Raw genomic sequence first — 25,897 nt, forward strand, 5'->3', positions numbered from 1 at the left:
ATCTCAGCAAAAAAAGAAACGTCCTCTCACTGAATATTTGTATGAACAAAACATTTGTATGAACAAAACAAGATTAACAAATATTTGTATGAACAAAACAAGATTCAACAACTGAGACATAAACTGAACAAGTTCCACAGACATGTGACTAACAGAAATTGAATAATGTGACCCTGAACAAAGGGGGGGGGGGGGGGGGGGGGGGGGGGTCAAAATCAAAAGTAACAGTCAGTATCTGGTGTGGCCACCAGCTGCATTAAGTACTGCAGTGCCAATCCTCCTCATGGACTGCACCAGATTTGCCAGTTCTTGCTGTGAGATGTTACCCCACTCTCCCACCAAGGCACCTGCAAGTTCCTGGACATTTCTGGGGGGAATGGCCCTAGCCCTCACCCTCCGATCCAACAGGTCCCAGACATGCTCAATGGGATTGAGATCCGGGCTCTTCACTGGCCATGGCAGAACACTGACATTCCTGTCTTGCAGGAAATCACGCACAGAACAAGCAGTATGGCTGGTGGCATTGTCATGCTGGAGGGTCATATCAGGATGAGCCTGCAGGCAGGGTACCACATGAGGGAGGAGGATGTCTTCCCTGTAACGCACAGCGTTGAGATTGCATGCAATGACAACAAGCTCAGTCCGATGATGCTGTGACACACCGCCCCAGACCATGACGGACCCTCCACCTCCAAATCGATCCCGCTCCAGAGTACAGGCCTCGGTGTAACGCTCATTCCTTTGACGATAAACACTAATCTGTCCATCCCCCCTGGTGAAATAAAACCACGACTCGTCAGTGAAGAGCACTTTTTGCCAGTCCTGTCTGGTCCAACGACGGTGGGTTTGTGCCCATAGGCGACGTTGTTGCCGGTGATGTCTGGTGAGGACCTGCCTTACAACAGGCCTACAAGCCCTCAGTCCAGCCTCTCTCAACCTATTGCGGACAGTCTGAGCACTGATGGAGGGATTGTGCGTTCCTGGTGTAACTCGGGCAGTTGTTGTTGCCATCCTGTACCTGTCCCGCATGTGTGATGTTTGGATGTACCGATCCTGTGGAGGTGTTGTTACACGTGGTCTGCCACTGCGAGGACGATCAGCTGTCCGTCCTGTCTCCCTGTAGCGCGGTCTTAGGCGTCTCACAGTACGGACGTTGCAATTTATTGCCCTGGCCACATCTGCAGTCCTCATGCCTCCTTGCAGCATGCCTAAGGCACGTTCAAGCAGATAAGCAGGGACCCTGGGCATCATTCTTTTGGTGTTTTTCAGAGTCAGTAGAAAGGCTTCTTTAGTGTCCTAAGTTTTCATAACTGTGACCTTAATTGCCTACCGTCTGTAAGCTGTTAGTGTCTTAACGACCGTTCCACAGGTGCATGTTCATTAATTGTTTATGGTTCATTGAACAAGCATGGGAAACAGTGATAAACCCTTTACAATGAAGATCTGTGAAGTTATTTGGATTTTTATGAATTATCTTTGAAAGACAGGGTCCTGAAAAAGGGATGTTTCTTTTTTTGCTGAGTTTATATACATATTTTTTTTCTTTATATATATTTTTCTGCTGAAAACTTGAGGGGCCAACAACAACAAAAAGACCCGTGGGCCAAATTCGGCCCGCCAATTTGGAAACTACTCTACAGCCTTGTGTATTTGCTGTATGCCCTTACAGCCAGCAACAGGTCCAGAACCAGTCGAGGTTAGGTCTGTGTTTTTAGGGCTGTAATGATACCAGATTCGTAATATAGAATTTTTTCCATGTGAAAAATGAAAACACATAGCAGACTGAACTCTTTGGTCCTTCAAAAACTCGCTGTGTGTAAAATAGGGTGTGCTATATCTTGGAAAATAGATCAAATGTGACTCTGGATGACAACATAATGTTTCCAACATTAGGGCTGATTTCGTAAATATGTGAAATCCGCTTTCTGTTTTGTTTCCTTGCCACAATACTAACGAGTATCACAATACTGGTATCGTCCCGGCCCTCGTGTTTTTGTAAGGGCAGAGTAGAGTACATGGCCCCTATGTTTTTTCGTGTGGTGGGGTCCGAGAACATGAAAAGCCTGTGAGGGAGAAAAACCCCCAATAATAATTAGACAGCCTCATATCCTGACACAAACTCCCCCTTCCCCTCTCACCCCCTCCATCACACCCTCAACCCTGAAACAGCACCCCTCACACCCCTCCCTGTGTAGGGGGTGATGTCATGCCACAGGATGGAGGGATGAGGACAGGGATGAAAGGAAGAGAGGGAAAACCCTCATGCCGGTCAGGGCCCATGCGGCCGTTGGCGCGGCAACATGAAAAGTGGAAATATCACGCTGGCATGGCGACAAAAGAGAGCAGAGCCACCAAAGCCATGGCATGATTACATGTTCCACAAGAGACGCCAATATCACACAGAGAGAGGGAGAGAGACTAAAGAGAAGGAAAGAGAGACTAGAGAGAAGGAAAGAGAGAGGGAGAAGGAAAGAGAGAGGGAGAAGGAAAGAGAGAGAGAAGGAAAGAGAGAGAGAGAAAGAGACTAGAGAGAAGGAAAGAGAGAGAGAAAGAGACTCGAGAGAAGGAAAGTGAGAGACTAGAAAGAAGGAAAGCGAGAGACTAGAGAGAAGGAAAGCGAGAGACTAGAGAGAAGGAAAGCGAGAGAAGGAAAGAGAGAGAGAGAGACTAGAGAGAAGAGAAGGAAAGAGAGAGAAAGAGACTAGAGAGAAGGAAAGAGTGAGAGACTAGAAAGAAGGAAAGAGCGAGACTAGAGAGAAGGAAAGCGAGAGACTAGAGAGAAGGAAAGCGAGAGACTAGAGAGAAGGAAAGCGAGAGAAGGAAAGAGAGAGAGAGACTAGAGAGAAGGAAAGAGAGAGAGAAGAGGGATAGAGTAGAGGGCTAGAGAGAGAGGGAGAGGGTAGAGGAGGGGATTACCAGGAAGCTAGGAACATGTCACCCCAGCCAGGCTAGTTAGGACAGAAATACACCACTTAAAGACAGGCAGCACAATTCTGAGCACAAAGTTTGTTTTTTCACTAAATTGGTCATTTGCCCAATCAGATCAGCTCTGACAAAGATCTGATGTGATTGATCAAAAGACCAATTAGGGAGAAAAAAAAGGATTCGAATTGGGCTGCCCGCGTAGACCCAGCAATACTGTTCAACACTACACTTAAAAGAAACCATCATGTGAGGATCTATTCAACACCTTACACAAACCACAAGTCAACTTACTGTGCTATAACTCTTTAGTCTGCACAAATAAAACGGATAGGCATAGCTACAGCTCTCTGAACAAAGCTAAACCCGGCACGGAAATACAATGTGTAGATGTTAGATGAACAGTTCAGTGGCTATCTACAATGCTACAAAAACAACTCTTCCACAAACACAGGCAAAGACAACACAAGCTAGGACCCAATCTTCCAGCGCCTCCCCGCTTCCCTGCTGTAGAGGGAGCCGCTGTGTGTGCAGCACGCAGGGAGGGGGGCAGCGGTGGGGGTCACAGGTCAGCAGCCCAGTGCCTCTCATAAGAACCAGACAGGAAGAGCTGGAAAAAAACTGTGTACATATATACACCACCAAATGAAGTGTTGGGTTTGGCATCGAAAAACAAAAGCATATGCAGAAAAGGACCTCATACCTACAGTAAAATATAGTGGTGGGGCTATTTTGCTTCCACTGTTCCTCTGGGTCCTTTTATGGTCAACGGCAACATGAACTTTACCAAGTATCAGGACATTTTAGCAACAAACCTGGTTGCCTCTTGGCCGCGAGTTGATCTTCCAGCAAGACAATAACCCCAAGCACTAATCAAATCCCAGAAGAAAATGGTTAATCAACCACGAAATCAAAATAAATGTCCGTCTCCGGACTTGAACCCCATTGGTTTATATTGAATAGGGCCGACGAAGGATATCAAAGATCTGGAAAGATTCTGTAAGGAGGACCGGCCTAAGATCCCTCCCAATGTGTTCTCCAATCTCATAAAATGGTTCAATGTCATTATCCTCGCAAGGGGAGGGTGCTAAGAGCATTGAAAACAGCCAATAATGTTGACCTGTATCTTTTCGAGATTTTTTTTTATTACTTGTTAAACAAAATCTCTTTCCCTGAGCAATTGTATTAGTATAAAATAATATAATTATATTTTTAAAGTCTTTTTTGCTCTTTATCTCTTTATCTTTATCAGGGGTGTCAATAATTATGGACCTGACTATATGTGACACGACACCGGTTTGGTGTGGAAGCCTGCTCTCGCTCTACTGCACTAGGACTTCATAGGCTAGCATGCCCCCCGCCCCCCTCCATTTTCTTTCACCCTTCCTCCTCAACCCTGCCTTTCACCCTTTCCCGTAAGTCCTGCCTTCTGTTCATCAAACCTGCCTCTAATGGTGGGCCAGCTACAATAGAAGTAGTTAGTAGTCCTGACTGCTATGTTTTCCATTTCAGTAGAGAATCTATGACGTTAGAATTAGTGTTATAAAACATCATGATACATAAAAAACACGAGCTAGCGCACACCCAGAAAAAAATGATTTTATGTAGAGGTGCTGACTAACGGCGAATAAACTATAAGCTGTAAAAATAAAGAGTCGCACACTGTATATATAAACTCCCAGTAATTTATCGGGTAAATCACCAACGTTTCGGCATCAATGTGCCTTCTTCAGGGTGAACATCATGATGCAAATAGCATATTCGGGGCCATGTAGCATATTCTAGAATTGGAATTTAGATCCAAAACTGGGCGGCAAAGTGTGGAGGAAACAGAGAGGAGGGTTGAGTATGGGGTTATGCAGGGGTTTAAGGCTAGACCGGGCAAGGCAGGGTGGGGTGAGGGGGGATGCCTGAGCCTAGTAGGGACCGCAGTCTGCGGGCACTAGGGGCATGGGGGCTGGCAGGGGCACTCCGGGCTGTGTGTCTGTCTGGCAGTACAGTAGAGTAGTGGCCGTGTCTGGCTCTGGGAACACCACAGGCCCCCAGCTGTGCTCGGGCCCAGGCAGGCAGGGTCTGGTCTGTCAAGATGGGCCAAACAACAATGAAGAGGCCTTTCCCCTCTCCTTTCTCTCTCTCTCTTTACACACTAATTATAGACCAGCAATGTCCCACTGTCCCCTCAAAACAAACCAGGAAAGAGAATGGAAGAACAAGGCGCCTCCTCTTCTCCCTCCTCCTTTTCATCTCCACTCTAATGAGGGGATGGATACTGTCATCTAGATCACTTTCACAACACCCCCCCACCCCCCCTGAAAGAGGGCCACAGGTCTGCTGGATGGGCTCTGCTCCTGCACCAAACCAAAACACCCCCCCCCCCCCCCAATTCCAACATGGCCGCCTGCCTACAAAGACAAGAGATCATCCCTATGGTGGCCCCAAATATCAGCTCAGCAGAAGTTGAGTCAAGGCCTCACTGCCGTCCAATCAGAACACTACTGTACTCCAAAAACCCTCGACTGACACGTTGACTAAAACAAATGATACAGTCGGTACTTTCAAGAGAGGAGGAACCTATCGTCCACACTTGTTCCTATTCCCAGGTATAGTACAAGATTTTTCAAGTGTTTGAGTGCCTTCGTTCTAGCATTACCATTAGCTCAGCTTTCAGATCCTGGCGTGTTGCGTGTTCTGTTCTTCTCTGTCCTACGCGGTAGCTAGCATCCAAACGCCAACCGACCGCTAACCGTCGCCTCCAGAGAAAGTGCCTCATCCATTAGCATGTCTATACAGCTACAAGGAGCGCTCCTTCAATTATGAATGGCTGCCCTCTTTCTGTCACTGGGAAGGCGAGGCCAGGCGTGTACAGGATAAATGAGACGACAGCCTCCCCCCGTCCCTCAGGGACAAGTGGTATGTTCCATTAGGAAGGACACTTAATTAAAGCCATGATAAAATACCACTCTGGACACCAGAGGCAGGTCTGGTGGAGGGGTGGAGGGGAGAGGGGGAGAGACGAGGCTTCAGTTCCTCTCTTCTGATTCTTGAAGCGAAAAGAGGAGAGGTGAAAAACAAAAACAAAACCTGTAAACGAACGGTTCCCTTGACAACCAGGGATCAGAGATAAATAATACTGACAAACGTTTTAATTAAGTTGCTGAACACAAGTTGTCTTCACTTCAGAGCCAGGCCCAATCTGCCCATGCTGATAGGATGAAGGAGTGAGGTTTTCTGGCATGTACAGGAGCTGATCCCAGATCAGCACTCCTACCCCGAGACACTTGATACATACGGGCCACGGTCTTGTTTAACATCCAGCACCTACCCAAAGACATTGCGTCATGTTTTGTCTGTGTGTATATGTATAACCTAGCTGTGTTGCTCACCTTTCCCAGGACAGTGAGACAGCTGGGGTCCAGCTCAGGCTGCTCCAGCTTCACCACTCCCACCCAGCCATACTCGTATAGGTCCTCCTCATCATTGTTGTTACACAGCCCCAGCGGATGCATCTGGAGGACAGGAGGAAAACCATTGGGTCAATATCACAACATATAAAACAGGATTAACGTCTTTCACGACACAGCATAGGGTTAAAATCAGTCTAGGGATCCTGGGAAAACATGCTCCTGCAAGAACCTAAATGTCCCTTATTATATTACATACAAGCTGGTGCAGGTGTGTGTGTGTGTTTGCGGTCGGGCTCAAAGAGATTGCCGTTGAAGTGCGCTTTATACACTGTACCTATGAGCTAAGCAGCAGCGCTACGGTTTAACAGCCAGCCAGGCACATTAATATTACTATAAAAGGATGTAAGGCTTTAAATGGGGGGGAAAAGCCAATGGTAAAGTAGCTAAGTTCCACACCACTGCACATTACCCAGTGTCTAGAGTATCTTAAGTGGTCCCCCTATTATCCCTAAGGCTACTAAATGATCTTGGGGTTTGCAGTGCCATTCCTCAGAGCACAGAAAGAGAATGACTAGAATGGAAAAGAATCCCCCTTCAGACCACAGCAATACTTCAGGTCGAACGCACTGATTATAGGCCTAAGTTGCGCCGGATAAGTGTCCGCTAAATGACTACAATGTAGAATGTCTGTAATTGAAATGCCCAGTCTATTCTATGTCATTGTGTTCGTATGTCCTGAAGCAGAGGGAGGATGTCTGCAGAGTAGATTAGACCTGAGGACTGAGGATAGGAGGGCAGACATGAGAGGCTGGCTGACTCACTCTCTCTGTGTGTGCGTGTGTGTGTGTGTGTGTGTGTGTGTGTGTGTGTGTGTGTGGGCACGAGGCAGCCCCCTGTAATTACAGACTAATGCATCATGATTCATCTCAGAAAGCTCTTCAGCTACTTTACTTCAGACTTTCTCTTCTTTGATTACGTAGTGGGATTTAGAAATAGGCCTATATGTCTGCGTCCCGAATGGCACCATATTCCCGTCTATAGTACACTAGTGTTGATCGTCTGGTTTGGTGACCTACAGTATGTCGTCATCAAACATCCCCCAATGGGAACAAAAACACAGAAACCACGCAAAAATAAATCCCCCTTTTTTTTTTTTACTGCATAAAAGGAACACTTGACTTCTAGGCTTCTAACTTCAAGTATTGCACCAATATTTCCTGTGGTGATGACACGGACTGCTGTGGACTGTTATACTCTATATCTAAAAGCAGCCTTTCTTCCTTCCTGCTCTGTGGGGCCTCAGCCTGGCCTTGTAAACTCAACAGGTAAAGACCTGAGGAATTCATCGTATTCCTGTTAGGCCTAAGCCAGTCAGGGATATACTGACCTTACTGTAAAAAGGGCTCTCCACAGTGATTTCACCGTCTACGCAAAAATGTCAGCTGCACAAAAGTAAACGGAACGAGGTAGAGAGCCGTCGGCGCTGTTGAGTAGACTGTGTAGAGCCTTTAAGACTCAACATGGTCGGCCATCAAACTGAACCAAATCAAGACAAAAGTTACATTGAAATATAAAAACAAGACAACTACAGCAAGAGAGAAACCTACAGTGTAAACTGCACATATCTGTTCGAGCATAAAAAGAAAGAGGGTAATTTCACTCCTTCGCCGATACCCAAAATTAGATTAAACGTCTTTAAAAATAAAAGGTTGTAAGCTGGTGTCCTTAGGTCACAAAGACCCGTCCCCTCCCCTCTCCACCCTGACCAGTAGCAGCAGCTTAGTGGACCCTCTGGGTCCGAGGATGACCCCAGATACCCTCTCTCTCCCTGCCCTGACCTCTGAACCCTACTTCATCACTTTGGGAGAGAGCTGCTCTGCTGGTTGGAGTTAGGGCGAGGCATGCAGCAGGACCATTGAAAAGGTAGACTATGTGGCCAAAAGTATGTGGACACCTGCTTGTCAAACATCTCATTCCAAAATCATGGGCATTAATATGGAGTTGGTCCCCCCCTTTTGCTGCTATAACAGCCTCCACATGATGTCAACTGACTAGCTGGAAAGGTGACATCCTATGACGGTGCCACGTTGAAAGTCACTGAGCGCTCCAGTATGGGCCATTCTACTGCCAATGTTTGTCTATGGAGATGCAATGGCTGTGTGCTCGATTTTATACACCTGTCAGCAACGGGTGTGGCTGAAATAGTCAAATCCACTAATTTGAAGGGGTGTCCATATACATTTGGCCATGTAGTGTATTTGGAGAGGAGGCTTGACACTCCATCGCCATATGGCAAAGAGGGGGGGGGGGGGGGGGGGGGCCCACTGACCTGAGGGTTTTGGAGGAGTGTGTGTGTGCTTGTGTTGGGTGGGGGGTTAGAGTTCGGGGGTTAAATGCAAATAGCCCAAGATGGCCATTGTGTGTCATAGGAAAGGAATGCTGACAAAGTGTGTAATGTCGTTTGAGAGTTCTCTCTTCTCTATGAAGTCCCCCCCCCCCCCCCCCCCCCCCCCCCCCCCCCTGAAGGATGTAATGTGATAGAGGCATTGGATTCTCAACACGAACACCTCTCCATCATTACTAGTCTAGAGGCATACTGGAACCACAGATGCTAAATTTGAGAAATCAAGAGCCTCGGGACAGCCATGGGGAAGGGATATTAAAGACACACACACAAACACGTAGAGCAGACACACACACACACTTAAGTGTACACAGACCAGGGTTTCTGTTAGCCGGTAATAGCCAGTACCAGTCAAAAGTTTGGACACATCTACTCATTCAAGGGTTTTTCTTTATTTTTACTATTTTCTACATTGTAGAATAGTAGTGAAGACATCAAAACATCAAAATATGAAATAACACATATGGAATCATGTAGTAACCAAAAAAGGGTTAAACAAATCAAAATATATTTTAGATTCTTCAAAGTAGCCACCCGTTGCCTTGACAGCTTTGCACACTCTTGGCATTCTCTCAATCAGTTTCATGAGGAATAACTTTCCAACAGTCTTGAAGGAGTCCCACATATGCTGAGCACTTGTTGGCTGCTTTTTCTTCACTCTGAGGTCCAACTCATCCCAAACCATCTCAATTGGGTTGAGGTCAGGTGATTGTGGAGGCCAGGTCATCTGATGCAGCACTCCATCACTCTCCTTCTTGGTCAAATAGCCCTTACACAGCCTGGAGTTGTGTTTTGGGTCATTGTCCTGTTGAATAACAAGTGATAGTCCCACTAAGCCCAAACCAGATGGAATGTCATATCACTGCAGAATGCTGTGGTAGCCATGCTGGTTAAGTGTGCCTTGAATTCGAAAAAAATCACAGACAGTGTCACCAGCAAAGCACCCCCACACCATCACACTTCCTCCTCCATGCTTCATGGTGGGAACCACACATGCGGAGATCATCCATTCACCTACTCTGAGTCTCACAAAGACACAGCGGTTGGAACCAAAAAACTGATTTACACTGGTCTAATGTCCATTGCTCCTGTTTCTTGGCCCAAGCAAGACTCTTCTTCTTATTGCTGTCCTTTGGTAGTGGTTTCCTTGCAGCAATTTGACCATAACGCAGTCTCCTCTGAACAGTTGATGTTGAGATGTGTCTGTTACTTGAACTCTGTGAAGCATTTATTTGGGCTCTAATCTGAGGTACAGTTAACTCTAATGAACTTATCCTCTGCAGCAGAGGTAACTCTGGGTCTTCCTTTCCTTTTTATTCTACAATGTAGAAAATAGTAAAAATAAAGAAAAATCCTGGAATGAGTAGTTGTCAATTTTTTACGGGTACTGTATATATATATATTTTTTTAAAGCATATAAATAGAATTGGCACAGGGCCAATTGTCTGGGAGAAGAATAAAAAATCCCACTGCGAAATAAACTTTTTAGCATATTCATTGATGGCAATAACAGGCGATGTAAAAAAACATTTGACTGGTCATGCTTATCGGTCTATAAGTACATTTGCATAATTTAGTGGAATTAAATTGCCGCTTCTGTACGGCATATTCGTTACGTATTTTATTTATCACACGCGTACAGCATACAGATCTTTTGAGTGGAAAATCTGTCAGACCGAGCGAGAGCTGCTCCTATAGCATCTCAAACAGGAAATACATAGGCAACGAACGGAAGGCAGGCTTCATCAGCGCGTCACACACCACTTTGCATTTTGAAAACATATTTCATTGTTTGAAACCTCAACGTTTTAATACATGAGGCATGTCTTACCTTGCATCAAAGTAGCCTAGCCAAAATCAGACCATATCCACGGAGGCAATTATTTTACATCAACTTTCTTTCATTGTCCAGTAGCCAAAGGCACAATCCTAGTCATATTAACAACCCATGCTAGTCGTTGTATATTAGATCACCCCTCTTTCTAAATGTCTAACGGATTTTGTCATCTCTGTCACATGAAACCGCTCGCATGTGCAGTGCCCTTTTGACACAGGTGTTTGCCCGCTAATTGCATTGTGGAACGAACAATCTACTGCCTTGTACGCATTGCTGCGCTTACGTGAAGAAATACGTTTATTTTAAGCTAAACCTTCTGATCTTTTGCATCTGTTCCCTTTTTTTAAATGTATCCTACTGGTTGTACGAATTTGGGCTCTATCATCCCACAACTGTCCCAGAATCTGTTTGGAATAGGCCATTTCTTTCTCAACAAGCTGACCAATGGGTAAACTTTTCTACAATGGCGGACAGTAAATTGACAAAGGCTAGTGATTTTGCTGTTCGTTAGCTGAGGAAAAGTAAATGTGGACAGTTATTCTAACAACTTCAATGTGCACATCATAATTCGGTAAGAATTACGGTAAGTACATCGGTGCATGTTCTGTTAATATGAATTACCATAATCTAAATGTGATTTCTGTCATGCTGAGCACCGTGGGTGGACGCCCTAATCAGGGCAGGGACCCAATGCATATGGGTCCTGCACACGTCTCAAATGTCCGGTAAATTAAAATGCTGGTGGTCAAATGTCCGGCGCCACATTTTCGCCACAACGGAAACTCTGACAAAGACACATACTCTTGTAGCTGGGTACGCGCACACACATTCTTGTTCGCATTTATTTCAGTGTTGCATTTCAGGTAACGTAAAATTCGAGGCAAAGGAAGCATGTCCTTCAGGCTGTGTCTTCTGAGAAGCCAAACTCCTGACGAAACAACAATACCTAGCAACATTGTCAACAAAAACATTGAATTACTAGGAAACTGTGCGCGAAAAATAGATATTTTAATCAACACAGCACCAAGAAGGAAGCATTGAAAGCAGCAGACCTTCATATTCAGAGAGAGAAAGAGGGCAATCAGTGAAGAACAAACACCATTGTAAATGCAACCCATATTGAAGCTTATTTATTTTCCCTTTTGTACTTTAACTATTTGCACATCGTTACAAGTATCGGTACAGTATATAGCCATAATATGACATTTGACATGTCTCTATTCATTTGGAACTTTTGTGAGTGTAATGTTTACTGTTTATTTGTGTTTATTTAACTTTTGTTTATTATCATCTATTTCACTTACTTTCGACATGTAAACATGCCAATGAAGCCCTTTGAATGGAATTGAATTGAGAGAGAGATCTTCACTATTCACTAAGCATTCTCTACACTGTCTCTCCTGTAAACTTAGAGAAGGGGCAGAGCAGTATAGAAGGCTCAGGCTGCCTGGCACAGGTGACTGTAGACAGGTAGGTATTAGGTAGGTAGATCGATATTATTGTCGGTAGGAGAAGGGAGAACAGAGGCCTATGCTACACATTTGGTATGATAATTCCATCTTTGAAAGCGGGGGGGGGGGGGGGGTGTAAGGAGAGATAAGCAGCTCTTTCCCCTATGCCTACATAGTGCATACATTAATCATCATGCTGAACTATTCCACTTCACAAACTGAAATCAACTGAATAAGGATTCATTCACTGCCCCGGTGTTGCTGTGGCAGACATATTGGGAAATGTATCTAAAACGAACAGAGGGAGGGAGGGAGAAATGGTGGGAGAAGGGAGAGAATGAGCCCTGCCTGCCCTGCTCTACCCTGCCTGTCTCCCTGACTGCCTGTCTCCCTGCCTCTGAGTCTAGAACACTGTTCTATTGTGTTGGTCCTTTCCCTGCACCTCCAAAGGGCCTTCTGTTGTTGTTATGGCCAGCGTTGTTATTTTAGAGGCTGGCCACCGTTATCTCCATCTGTACTGCTGGTACACAGCTAGAGAGAGGCTGGTTGGTCATCGAGGGATGTAAAAACATGCCTTGATTGAGGGAAGGTTGTTAATACGGAGTTGGGATCGAATGAAGGGGCAAATGTTTTGGTGTCTTTGGCACACACACACACAGTGCAGAAACAGCAGAGCTTGTCATGTGCTCACTGCTCCAGAAGCTATCCTCTCTAGGTAGAGCTCTGCTACCCGACCTGAGCCCGACGGCCCCTGACATTATACATCAGGTTAGAGCAGGGTAGTGCCTGTTTTTTCAGGAATAACTATGGTACGGGCATAGCTCGGGTATCACCAAATTGTTAACTAACATTTTGAAGTGGAGCCATTTGCTCGTGCTCTGCTGCGCAGTACATCTAACGGAGATCATAACATGGTGTCAGAAGTGCTTCAACCTCGTCAAGTATAAGACGGGAGAGATTATTTCAGAGAAAACAATCATATTCCTTGTGCTGTCGGAGTTTAGAGTGACGAAAAGTAGCTAAGAGCTAACTGCTCTCATGTGTCTTCATTGAGCAGGGCAACCCAAGCGGAGCCGTTCCTATGGATACTCAGACTCAGAGCCGCCATGAGCAAAGCGCATGGAGAGCGAGCTGCGGATGGGACTGAGTGACAGACAGAGGAGCAGCTAATGGATTTACTAACGGAGGAAGTTATTTCTGATTTCAGGTTTCGGGCAGGGCCTTAAATTTGGCAGAAGCAATCGGGCCTGGGTAGGGTAGGGCTGAACGTTGCGGGCATGGGTAGGGCTCAGGTTTAAAATGTATGCCCGTGCAGGGCTCTACCTCTTGGCTCCACAGCCGGGCAAGAGCACTGCCTACCATGACACTTCACTTTGCTTTGCTCCTCTCTCTCCTTCCTTCCTTCCTTCCTTCCTTCCTTCCTTCCTTCCTTCCTTCCTTCCTTCCTTCCTTCCTTCCTTCCTTCCTTCCTTCCTTCCTTCTCCCCCCCCACTCATCTCCTATCCCCTCTCCTCTATTCTCCCTTTCCCCCTCTCCTAGATGGTGTCTCCAGTTCTGCCCTGCTCGCCCCGAGGGGAGGCAGTCTTTCACATGGGTATCCCCTTACACACAGCCAACACTCTCAATGAAATCATGGCAGTGATCTGAACCCAGCTTGTCACTCAACTGGTCCCTCCCCCCATGCTCCATCTACAGAAAACACTGTAAAGACTTGGGTTGTATGCACTCGGGCTAGGCACGAAACGGAAGAAAAGGGACTGAAACAGGGAGCGACTACCTGAACTTCTCCAATGAGAAAGGCTTGTTTTCGTATATTGTCGCTAATCATTTGGCTGCGGCATGCACTAATGAATACAACCCTGAAGTTTGGTTTGGAACGGGAGTGGGTTGCGGCTTTGCCAACTAATACTGTACGTTTAAATCATCTCAATCAATAAATACAATACAGAGTTTTAAAAAATATATGGGTTACGGATGTTGCTTGTTGATTTGTCTTAAGTGCTTTAAAAAAAAAATGTCATAGCATTATGGGGGATGATATACTATGTGAAGATGTGAAATGCAATCAAATGAAAGGTGGACCCCCACCATCCCCGAAATCCCACCCCCAGCTCTTTATCCCGCTCACTCTCCCCTATAGGAGTGGACTGAGCTGATTTGGGTTTGTAATGGGATCAAAACAAGCCCTACTTCTAGGACTATTTCTAGTCCTCCCCTCTCAAAGGACATCTACATGCAAGCCACACCATTCTCCTCTGTCAGTGACACAATTCACTCTTCCTTTGATCATTCAACAACAACTAATTCAGACCCCCCCCCTCCCCCATCCCTCACTTTTCACCATCGCTTTGCACCCCTAGTTACATCCCCACATAGCACCACCCCTGCCCCCCCCTCCCACATCCTCCTTTCCCGCAACCCCCAAGATTTTAAATCGCTCCCCACGTTTTGTTGTCCGAGTCGCAGCATGCTATACCGCCCCTGCCTGAAAGAACTTGATAGGGTTCAGAGGAGGAGGAGGAAACTCAAAGCAGAACAAGGCTAGCTAGCTTCCCCTACTGCTCTCCAACTAAACTCTCCACCTTCCTTAAGTCGTCTCCCCCCCCCCCCCCCGCCCCCCCCCCATCTCTTTTATTAACTTAGGGCCCTCTAAAATCTAACTAAACGGAATAAGGCAACAACAAAAAAATCTCGAGTTGTTTTTCCAGGTTTCAGATCGCTCTCAAAACCACCCTTTTATTAAATAGAAAAACATCAACATGGAATGTTCTAAGTCCACAACAATGCTTAAACCACATCAGGAGACCAACTTTTGAAGTCTGGGAAATGTTTTAAGACATTTTAAGTGTGCACCAGCAAGAGACTACAGTGTTTCTGTAGCACACGTGCAGAGCAATTTGTTTAGCATTGCAGAGTATGCTAAACAAATTGCTACTGGATTGATACAAATATTCATGGTATCATTCTGCCCGGGGAAGGCATAGGCTACTTTGTAGTTAACATTTAATTGAGAAGGTTTTTAGGGAAAGCCTTTCCATCTACCAGAAGACGTTTATCATTAGCATCATCCCTAACGGCTACACAAAGTGGCAGTTCTCCGCATCGCGGATTTTATAGGGCCCTACTAACTTAAAGAAATGCTGTGTGGGTCAAAGATTTCACAAACATCCGCCCGGCCCTGGTTTAAAAAAAACGAGGTGTTTGAACCATTACAGCTTCAAAGGGTGTGTGTGACTGTGGGAAGATGGCTGTGTTAGCCGCAACACTACATTCAGAGCACAGTGCTCCTGTACAAGATCATCTTAGACAGTGCTTCTGCCGATACACCAGGTAGTCAACTTCAAAAGAGCAGGCAGATTGGAGGACGTAGCAGACAATTTGATTCCTCAGCTAAAATCATCACGCGCACAGACTGAAAGACAGACAGAGAGAGAGAGAGAGAGAGATTACACACGCATAATACCAACTTGTCGTTTATCCTGGATATGGAGCTGTGCTCAGCTAAACCAAAGGAACAACTGAAAAAGAACCCTCTGTTTTATTCTGAAATCCCAGTTATGAAAGGAAATGAAACACAGACTCCTAAAAAAAACATCTTGGGCATTGGCAAAAAAAAAGCCACGAGCAAGCCCACTACCATGTCACAGAGCAGCTCAGCACAGGGACTTACAGTATCCCAACTACTGTGCTTCTAATATAGTCTAACATTGTGCATGAAATCGCACCCTATTCCCTTTATAGTGCACTACTTTCGACCAGGGCCCCTAGGGCTCAGTAGGGAATAGGGTCAATTTGAGACACAGGTTAGGGCACTATGGTACATCAGGACACTGTCTGGTGATGACAGAATGTAGGTCGTGATGCAGATCGGTTTCACTGACAATCAGAATGGAGAGAGCAAGCCCACAGGCACAACGTGCCATCCCAAACACTGTGCCATCACAAACTAGGGCCGGGGACAATATCAGTATCGCAATATTTTGGCAGTGGCAAAAGTGAAAACACGAAGCAGAAGTCACTCTTTGGTCCTTCAAAAACTGCAGTATGGAAAATATTGTGTGCTATAATCTTGGAAAATAAATACATGTGACTGGATGACAACATAATGGTGTTTGTTTCCAACATTAGGGTGTTTTTCCTAAATAAGTTAAATACGCTTCGTGTTTTGTTTCCTTGCCACGATACTAACGAGCATCGCAATACTGGTATTGTTCCGGCCCTACCACAAACACCATGCCACCACAAACACTATGCCATCCCACGCACCATGCCACCACAAACACTATGCCATCCCACGCACCATGCCACCACAAACACTATGCCATCCCAAACACCATGCCACCACAAACACTATGCCATCGCAAACACCATGCCACCACAAACACTATGCCATTGCAAACACCATGCCACCACAAACACTATGCCATCCCACGTACAATGCCACCCAAACACTATGCCATCCAAAACACCATGCCACCACAAACACTATGCCATCCCAAACACCATGCCACCACAAACACTATGCCATCCCACGTACAATGCCACCCAAACACTATGCCATCCAAAACACCATGCCACCACAAACACTATGCCATCCCAAACACCATGCCACCACAAACACTATGCCATCCCACGCACCATGCCACCACAAACACTATGCCATCCCACGCACCATGCCACCACAAACACTATGCCATCCCAAACACCATGCCACCACAAACACTATGCCATCCCAAACACTATGCCATCCCAAACACTATGCCACCACAAACACTATGCCACCACAAACACTATGCCACCACAAACACTATGCCACCACAAACACTATGCCATCCCACGCACCATGCCACCACAAACACTATGCCATCCCACGCACCATGCCACCACAAACACTATGCCATCCCACGCACCATGCCACCACAAACACCATGCCACCACAAACACTATTCCATCCCAAACACCATGCCACCACAAACACTATGCCATCCCACGCACCATGCCACCACAAACACTATGCCATCCCAAACACCATGCCACCACAAACACTATGCCCTCCCAAACACCATGCCACCACAAACACCATGCCACCACAAACACCATGCCACCACAAACACTATGCCATCCCAAATACCATGCCACCACAAACACTATGCCCTCCCAAACACCATGCCACCACAAACACTATGCCATCCCAAACACCATGCCACCACAAACACTATGCCCTCCCACGCACTATGCCACCACAAACACTATGCCATCCCACACACCATGCCACCACAAACACTATGCCATCCCACGCACCATGCCACCACAAACACTATGCCATCCCAAACACCATGCCACGACAAACACTATGCCAGCCCACGCACCATGCCACCACAAACACTATGCCAGCCCACGCACCATGCCACCACAAACACCATGCCACCACAAACACTATGCCACCACAAACACCATGCCACCACAAACACTATGCCATCCCACGCACGATGCCACCACAAACACTATGCCATCCCAAACATCATGCCACGACAAACACTATGCCATCCCACGCACCATGCCACCACAAACACTATGCCATCCCACGCACCATGCCACCACAAACACCATGCCACCACAAACACTATGCCATCCCACGCACGATGCCACCACAAACACTATGCCACCCCAAACATCATGCCACGACAAACACTATGCCACCACAAACACTATGCCACCACAAACACTATGCCATCCCAAACACCATGCCACCACAAACACTATGCCACCACAAACACTATGCCACCACAAACACTATATGCCACCACAAACACCATGCCACCACAAACACTATGCCATCCCAAACACTGCCATGAAAATACAGTGATCAAAACAATGCCATCGCAAAGTGACACCGCAAAATAGTGCCATCAGCTACAGTGCCATCAACAATGATATGGTTGTGGTGCCACCAGGGTCTGGCAGAGTGACAGGTTTCACTAGATGTTCTCTAGGTCAGTCTGGTCCAATGATTAACCACTAGAGCGGTTGGTTAAGGTTTCTAGGTTTCTCTCTTTATTTTGGGGAGGGGAAGAGCTAGCACCTTTTCACGTGTACACAGAAATATACCGGAGAAGAAGAACCTGGGAACCATGCCAGTCTACTGTACTTAGTCAATGCCACTTCGACATTGCTCGTCCTAATATTTATATATTAATTCCATTCTTTTACTTTCAGATTTGTGTATTGTTGTTAATTGTTAGATACTACTGCACTGTCGGAGCTAGGAACACAAGCATTTCGCTACACCCGCATTAACAACTGCTAAATATATGTATGTGACCAATAAAATTTGATATTTGATTTGAGTCCTCTTCTCTTGTCTCACCCACCTGTGTTCCCTAAGCTAGGCTATAGACGTGTGTGTTTGAGGGAGGGAGGGAGGGAGGGAGAGCGTGTGTGTGTGCTTGCGAGAGAAAGAGAGAGATCAGGGCACTACAGCTCTCAATGAATGATACTGGTACTGGTGAAGGCAAGTATGTGTCAATTCTCCCCAAAAGTCTTCCACCGTGAACTCAATGACCCCACTCCACACCCCCCACACACGTTCACACACGCATGCAAAAACACACACAGCAGCTGCACTGACCCGGGGCATTGACGGGCTAGGGCCTCCCACTGCATCCCCCAACCCCATTCATCTTCAGAGAGGTGTGAGGTAGCCCTTACAACTGTCCCAGCGTATGTGTGATACTATCGTAGTTCAACATTGTTGCAGGTTTGCAATGGGAGAGCTTACTTGTATTAGCATAGCATCACGTCATAAAGTTATTGACACTCCCCTTACATTGTGTGGTTGGTGGATTTAATCAATGACCTGCGCAAACGTGTGCGAGTCTGCTCTGAACACACACATCAAATACCCTCAACCTCAAATGGCCCCCCAGCTGCCAAATACTTCCAGTGATACCTCATCCTCAGAACTGGATGCTCGCTCGCAATAACATGCCCACACATAGCGGGGAGAACTTTACCGAGAACACACACACACACGTGGCCGTGCCAGTTTCCTGTCGATGCATGTCATTTAAACTCTGTCCCAGCAGCCAAACAGTGATTTTCACAGAGAGTTATTGCCACACAGTTCCTCTCCATCTGTTTATCCATGAGGAGGACCGATCCATAGGAATAGTCTCTCTCAGGGCCTCCCGAGTGGCGCTGCGGTCTAATGCACTGAATCACAGTGCTAGAGGCGTTACTACAGACCCGGGTTCATTCCCGGACTGTGCCACAACCGGCCGTGGCCGGGAGTCCCTTAGGACGACGCACAATTGGCCCAGCGTCGTCTGGGTTCGGGGAGGGTTTGGCCGGGGGGGGATTTACTCTCACCCTAGCAACTCCAAGTGGCGGGCCGGGTGCCTGCAGGCTGACCCCGGTCGCCAGTTGAACGGTGTTTCCGCCGACACATTGGTGCGGATGGCTTCCGGGTTAAGCTGGAGGGTGTTAAGGAGTACTGTTTGGCGGGTCAAGTTTCGGAGGACGCGTGACTCCACCTTCGCGTCTCTGAGCCCGTTGGGGAGAAATAAGGTCAAAAAAATTATAATAACAAAAATGATTTCAAAAGTCTCTCTCTCTGACATTGCATGCTCTGTCTCTTTCTCAATCAATCATGTTGTATCGAAAGCTTTTTCTCTCCAGTCTGAACAGTGACTAAGGACAGATGCGCACACAGACAGAGAGAGAGAGAAAGTGGGAGAGAAAGGAAGAGAGAAGATGAAAGTGAAAGAGAATGAATGAAAGTGAGACCAAACCAAAACATTCTGACTGACCGGGCCTATGAAGTACTGTAGCAATTGAGTAGCTGTCTCCTCTTTCTACTTCATTTCCCAGCACTGTAAATAACTTCAAAGGGGGCTGGTAGCCTTGAGGAGCGGAGAGAGAGAGAGAGAGCGAGAAGAGAGAGAAAGTGAGAGAGACAGAGAGGGGGGGATCCCGTTACAGGAGTAGCAGCTGGGAGGACCTACAGGTGGGGCCATCCCTCCCCTCTCCTCCTCTCCCCTCCCTCTCTCCTGAGGTAACCTGATCTCAGTAAAGGATCCCAGTGCTCCTCCGCTTTGTCTTCTCCTATCCACAGACGAGATGGAACAACATGCATAGCCTGATTAACTTTAATGCCGTCGATCTGAATGTCTGTGCCATGTAACATTCAATCACAGTTGATGATTAAAGAGACGTTTGAAGAAGTTTGTGTGAGTCAGAGGGAGTATGCTAACATTGGTGACAGTAGTACCAGTGTGTAATACAACTAGGGATGAAACAGTTACCGGTTTCACAATAAACCTTGGTAAAATTCCCAGGCGGTTAGTATTACCGTTTCAAATTTGAATGATCATAAAACCGTGTTTGATTCCCAAGGGTTTGAAAAACTCACGGTAAATAGTGTCCAACATCAACCAAAGTTAGCAACAGTCTGACGCAGGTGCAGCATGTAACGTGGGTTTGGTTTTGTGCGAAAACATGGCGGAAGGCAGCGACAGCGCTCTGGAGATTTTTCAGCCTTCTAAGAGAACCTAATCTGAAGTCTGGTCATATTTTGGGTTTTACAAGAGTGCTGAGGGAAACTTAAATCGAAGATGGTCACCCTGTCTGCAGAACATGCAAAACAAAAACACTTTGCAAAAGGGGGCAACACTTCAAATCTCTTGAGTCATCTTCGTGACAGTACTTTATAGAGAGTGCAAGGTAAGGTAACGTTTAGCTCAATGCATGACGTGGGGGACTTTGGAATGGGGGTAAATGTCATGGTTTGTCTGTCTAACTTGCTAATAGCTTGTCAATAATGTAAACTGAAGCTTTCAGTGTTACCTACTTTTGTAAAAACACTACACGTCGTTCTGCTGCTGTATGCGTCGTATGTCTGCAGACTCTATTCTCCCATTGCACACGATAACACGTTATGTAGTTTTAGTCACCCAACCAACATCTTTTGTTCATTTAAAATCCGGCAGTCGTCGACTTGGTTGTAAAAAGTGTTCAAACAAGAGAAACACGATAGACTCCCATAAAAGACTCCTGTATTTATGTCAATTGCTGGGCTCATTGCAATTTGTGTTGTTCTTTTAATGTCACACCTGCACATTGGATTTGTTTACCTATGGTTGTATTGTTCTTACGTGCACATTGCTTTACCTGTGTTGCTTTTACATGCACATTTGATTTGCTTAAGGTTGTGTTCATTAAAACCTGCACTAGGGAAACTTTTACCTCATGGCCACATGGTGCAATCTTTAATGTTAATGTTATTATTTGAATGTTTATGCACACAAAAAGTGCATAGTGCTGCTCATTTTATTTGTTGTTTGTTGGTTTTCAATATAAAACTTGGTGAAATGATTTCAGTGTGTGTATCAGTACTTTTTGAACATTTCCAGTACATTTAACAATACCGCGATAATGCTGATAATAATGATAACCGTGATCATTTTGGTCACTATAATCGTGATATGACATTTTCATACCGTTTCATCTCTAAATACAACTAGGGTTTTCTCTTAGAGGCCCAAAGGCAGCAGGCAGAACCAGTCTCGGCTTCACAAACTCCCCTCACAGTATGCCTGTCTGTTTAAATGGCATTACCCTCCAGCTGGCGAGCCCACAAAATAAGCCGACCCACTATGTTACATGCTGAGAGCTTTGCCATCCCAACACTCACACCCGCTGCCCTTGTCCTCTCCTTAACCCCCCTAAACATCACCTCCGCCCTCACAACCATCTTCATAGCAACGGGGAAAGCAAACAAGTGTGGTGGTTTCAGTGTGTATGGGGGACACTGGGAGAAACCTAATACCATGTCAATATTCTGATATGTAGCGCAGGACTCTGGAGCTGACAGCTTTAACACAGAGAGACAGGCCGCATTGGTGACTCTATTAGCTTAGAGCAGAGCCTGAGATGGTGTGTGTGTGTGTGTGTGTGTGTGTGTGTGTGTGTGTGTGTGTGTGTGTGTGTGTGTGTGTGTGTGTGTGTGTGTGTGTGTGTGTGTGTGTGTGTGTGTGTGTGTGTGTGTGTGTGGACTCAACTCCCTCGGTGGTGTCACTTTCAGTCTTCAAAGGCGGAACAAAGGCCGACAAAGTTCATAGGTCAAAGTTGGTCGGATGCCATCATTTTGGGGAGTTGCAACATGCACACACACACTCCGCCCGTAAAGAGCAGCAGAGAATATCTACATGCATAGTGAGAGTAATAAGCATATTGTGCTAACTGCATTGGCAGTAAAAGTGGGTGAGTTGAGCACGATTCTCGATACGCATCAATTATTCACTGACTTCAAGGTGTCACAGAGACTTCATTAACATAGCTTACATACCATATCACTGACAGAGACAACCGTGGAGGATGTTAATAAGTGATACAGTGCACACACACACACACACACACACACACACACACACACACACACACACACACACACATACACACACAACCTAATAACTTATTTCTAGTTATTGTCTCGAAGCGACACAAACTGGAACTTTGAAAGAGACCGACCTCTCAGCAGAGTTAGCTGTGTTAAAAGAACACATCATTAACGTTGTTACATGAATGATCTAACAAGAAGCACATTTCCAGAATAAAGCCAATACATTGAGGGTACACCCCTTCTGAAGCCTAACATTACTTTTCGTAATCGTTTTACAGTACACTAATTTCTCCCATACAACTAATGCTGCAGCTCTGATAACAGTTGGATCTCCCTCCATAGTAAAACATCACCTAGCTCTCACCAGTCCCTCAAATCATGATTCCTGGGCCTAAAACCAGAGTGAATGTCACAAGTTAATGGGTCCTGATTAATGCCACAGCCTGGCTATGGAACCCACCCGGACCCTGGGCTGATCTAAATATCTATCTGGAGGGCTGTGGCTGGAAGTCCGGAGGGGGGCTAAAAGTGGACCAGTGGCGGATTGCAGTGATCAACACCTAGCCTCAGCGTGGCCTTTGAAGTGGCTAGGGCCCTTTGATGGCGCTGCCGGGCGGAGGAGGGAAGGAGGGGGAGGGAGGAATCTGTGGCGTTCTGCTCGCCCTCCTCTTGGAAAGCCCCCAAAGTTGTGGAATGCAGAGCAAGCTGAGCACGGAGAGCTATTGCTGCTGGTTGACCGACAGACAGTCCAGGCCAGAGCCTGCTGGAATGTGATTAGAGCAGAAAGCACAGAGCAGGCCCACAACCAGGCAGGCCTCCCTCCTCCCTCACTGACTCTCTCTCTCTCCCTTGGTCATTCACTCTCTCCCCCCTTCTCTCCCTCTTTACACGCACTGGAGTGGACAACATGGCTACCACAATATTGGAGTTGAGAGAGAGATAGAGAGAGAGAAAGGAGACAGAGCTAAACTGGTTTGAGGCAGTGGGTAGAACGGAGGATTGGTACATGAGCTGGTCTTTATAGGAGCAGAGATTAAGTGAATGACATCCATCACTTTTACTTCAAACCTATCCCTTCTAGAGTTCTCAATTTCAGCCCGAACCCGACGGGACCCGACAGGTTCAGGACGGAACTTTGTTTTCAAGAATTGACTCAGGCCGCCATGTAAAAAATTATAATAATTACAGCGTGTGCCAACCTCCCTCTCCTCCTCCCTGTCAGCTGCAGGAGCAGGGACAGGCTGCTGTGTTTATTGCGCTGTCCGGGTTGCTAAAGCTGCTATCTTATTACACTTAACTAGTTTTTTACTTGCTAATTTTCTAACTGAAAAGTTGAAAGAAATCCCTAATTTCTTGAGAGAGCAAAAACATTCCTTATTTGCTAAATGTGCCTTCCCTGCCATGCTCTTTTCATGTGACACATGCATGCACATGTGACTGGCCAATAGGGTAGGGTCTGAACGCAGGATAGCCAATCATACACTGAGAGTGCAAAACAATAGGAACATCTGCTCTTTCCATGACAGACTGACCAGGTGAAAGCTATGATCCCTTATTGATGGCACTTGTTAAATCCATTTCAATCAGCGTTGATGAAGGGGAGGAGACAGGTTAAAAAAGTATTTTTATGCCTTGAGACAATTGAGACATGGATTGTGCGTGTGTGCCATTCAGAGGGTGAATGGGCAAGACAAAATATTTAAGTGCCTTTGAACAGGGTATGGTAGTAGGTGTCAGGCGCACTGGTTTGTGTCAAGAACTGCAACGCTGCTGGGTTTTTCACATTCAACAGTTTATTGTGTGTATCAAGAATGGTCCACCACCCAAAGGATTTCTAGCCAACTTGACAACTGTGGGAAGCATTGGAGTCAACATGGGCCAGCATCCCTGTGGAATGCTTTTGTAGAGTCCATGCCACAACGAATTTAGGCTGTTCTGTGGGCAAAAGGGATACAATGCAATATTAGGAAGGTGTTCCAAATGTTTTGTACATAGTGTATATCACATCAATACATTGGTTACAACATCTGTTATACCGTTATAACACATTACAGCGAAATGGATGCCAAGGTTATTAAAAAGAAACTTGCCGCGGGGGAATGTATACTGGTGGCTCAGGAGGGAAAGGGAAAGTCAGATGTGTGGAAGTCATTTGACTTGGTTGTTGAAGCAACGGGAGAATCAACTGGCCATGTCAAGCGCAGAGAATGCGAGGCCTTTCTACGTTGTGACAGCAAGATGACCGGTACTTCTTCCCCGCAGTGCCATTTTGCACAACGCCGTGGCGCGACAGCCTCCTCCTCAGGCCAAGCTTCTATGACAGCTTTCATCAACAAAACGGTAACCGTCTCAAAGAAAACAAAACAGGCAGTGACTGACAAATGTGTCCGTTTTTTGTTGCAAAAACGTCAGGCCATTCAATATCGTCGAAGGCCCAGGCTTTCAGGAGCTTGTCCAGGAGCTAATATACGTGGGAACCACTTATGGGAGGGTGTCTGCCAGCTCTGTTCTACCCAGCAACAACACCGTCTCTGCCAGGTGCAAGGGTATGGCAGAAGACAAAAGAAGGATTTACAGATAAGGTAAATGATATCCTGAAAGAGGGCACAGTGGGGATGACGACAGACATGTCTGACAATAACATGTCATTTCAGAACTAAAAGGAGTTCCAGTTAATTGGAAGAAACATGACCACGGCTGTGTTTCCAGCTAAAGACTCAAAACTGGGGAGAATAGAGGGAGTTGGTGAAGCTGCTTGTGACAAAGTTTGACCTCGACGCTACGTCACCGAGCAGCATTGTTCGGGTGACTGACCAGGGCTCCAACATCCTTCTCGCCTTTCGGCCATATCAGAGGCTGGACTCTCAGGACCACGTTCTAAACATGGTGCTATGTCATGACCTCGACAGAGCAGTACTGGCCATTGATGTGCTTGACATCGCTGAAACCCTCACCGCAGCAAAGTCACTGGTCAGGTAGGCTATACGATCATTCATTTGTGCTTTATATATGCCCAACCATGTCATACCAACAATACATGATAGGAATATAATTAATATAATGTTATGTAGCCTTCCATGTGGGCATTTCCATGTGGGTAAGCTAATTTTTCCATGCACCGGTTTGGAAGTTTAGGATGCGTTTATCATGCCCGCTATCAAGTATGTCTAGCAGTCTGGACTGGCTGCCCATCCCTATGACCCTGCTTTGGATGGGAGACACAAGATTTGCACAGTGTACCTGACCCTGAAGTCTGTCCAGAACATGTACAACTAAGTGCACGAAAAGTAGGAGGCCCGTGGAGAAAGTGTGAGAGTAAAGAAAATCAAATCACCCGATTACTTGCACCTCCTGGAGTTCCTCAAGCCGTTTTATGACTCACAGGAGGAACTGGAGGGGGACAAATACCCCACTCTGAATCTTGTCTGTCTATGGTCAGAGAGACTAAAGCACTCTCCCAAAATATGTGTTCTTCTGTCT

General features: G+C 46.2%; 1 protein-coding gene across 1 annotated transcript in view; it reads right to left on the reverse strand.

Annotated features, from left to right (window-relative positions):
- The window catches only part of znrf3 (zinc and ring finger 3), a 107,571-nt gene that overhangs the window by 35,609 nt on the left and 46,065 nt on the right, over positions 1-25,897 (reverse strand). The window contains exon 2 of the mRNA XM_038988533.1: positions 6,306-6,428. Coding sequence (XP_038844461.1) covers positions 6,306-6,428 — 123 coding nt within the window. The remainder of the gene's footprint in view (positions 1-6,305; positions 6,429-25,897) is intronic.

This window comes from Salvelinus namaycush, chromosome 1 (genome assembly GCF_016432855.1).
Source record: "Salvelinus namaycush isolate Seneca chromosome 1, SaNama_1.0, whole genome shotgun sequence".
NCBI lineage: Eukaryota > Metazoa > Chordata > Actinopteri > Salmoniformes > Salmonidae > Salvelinus > Salvelinus namaycush.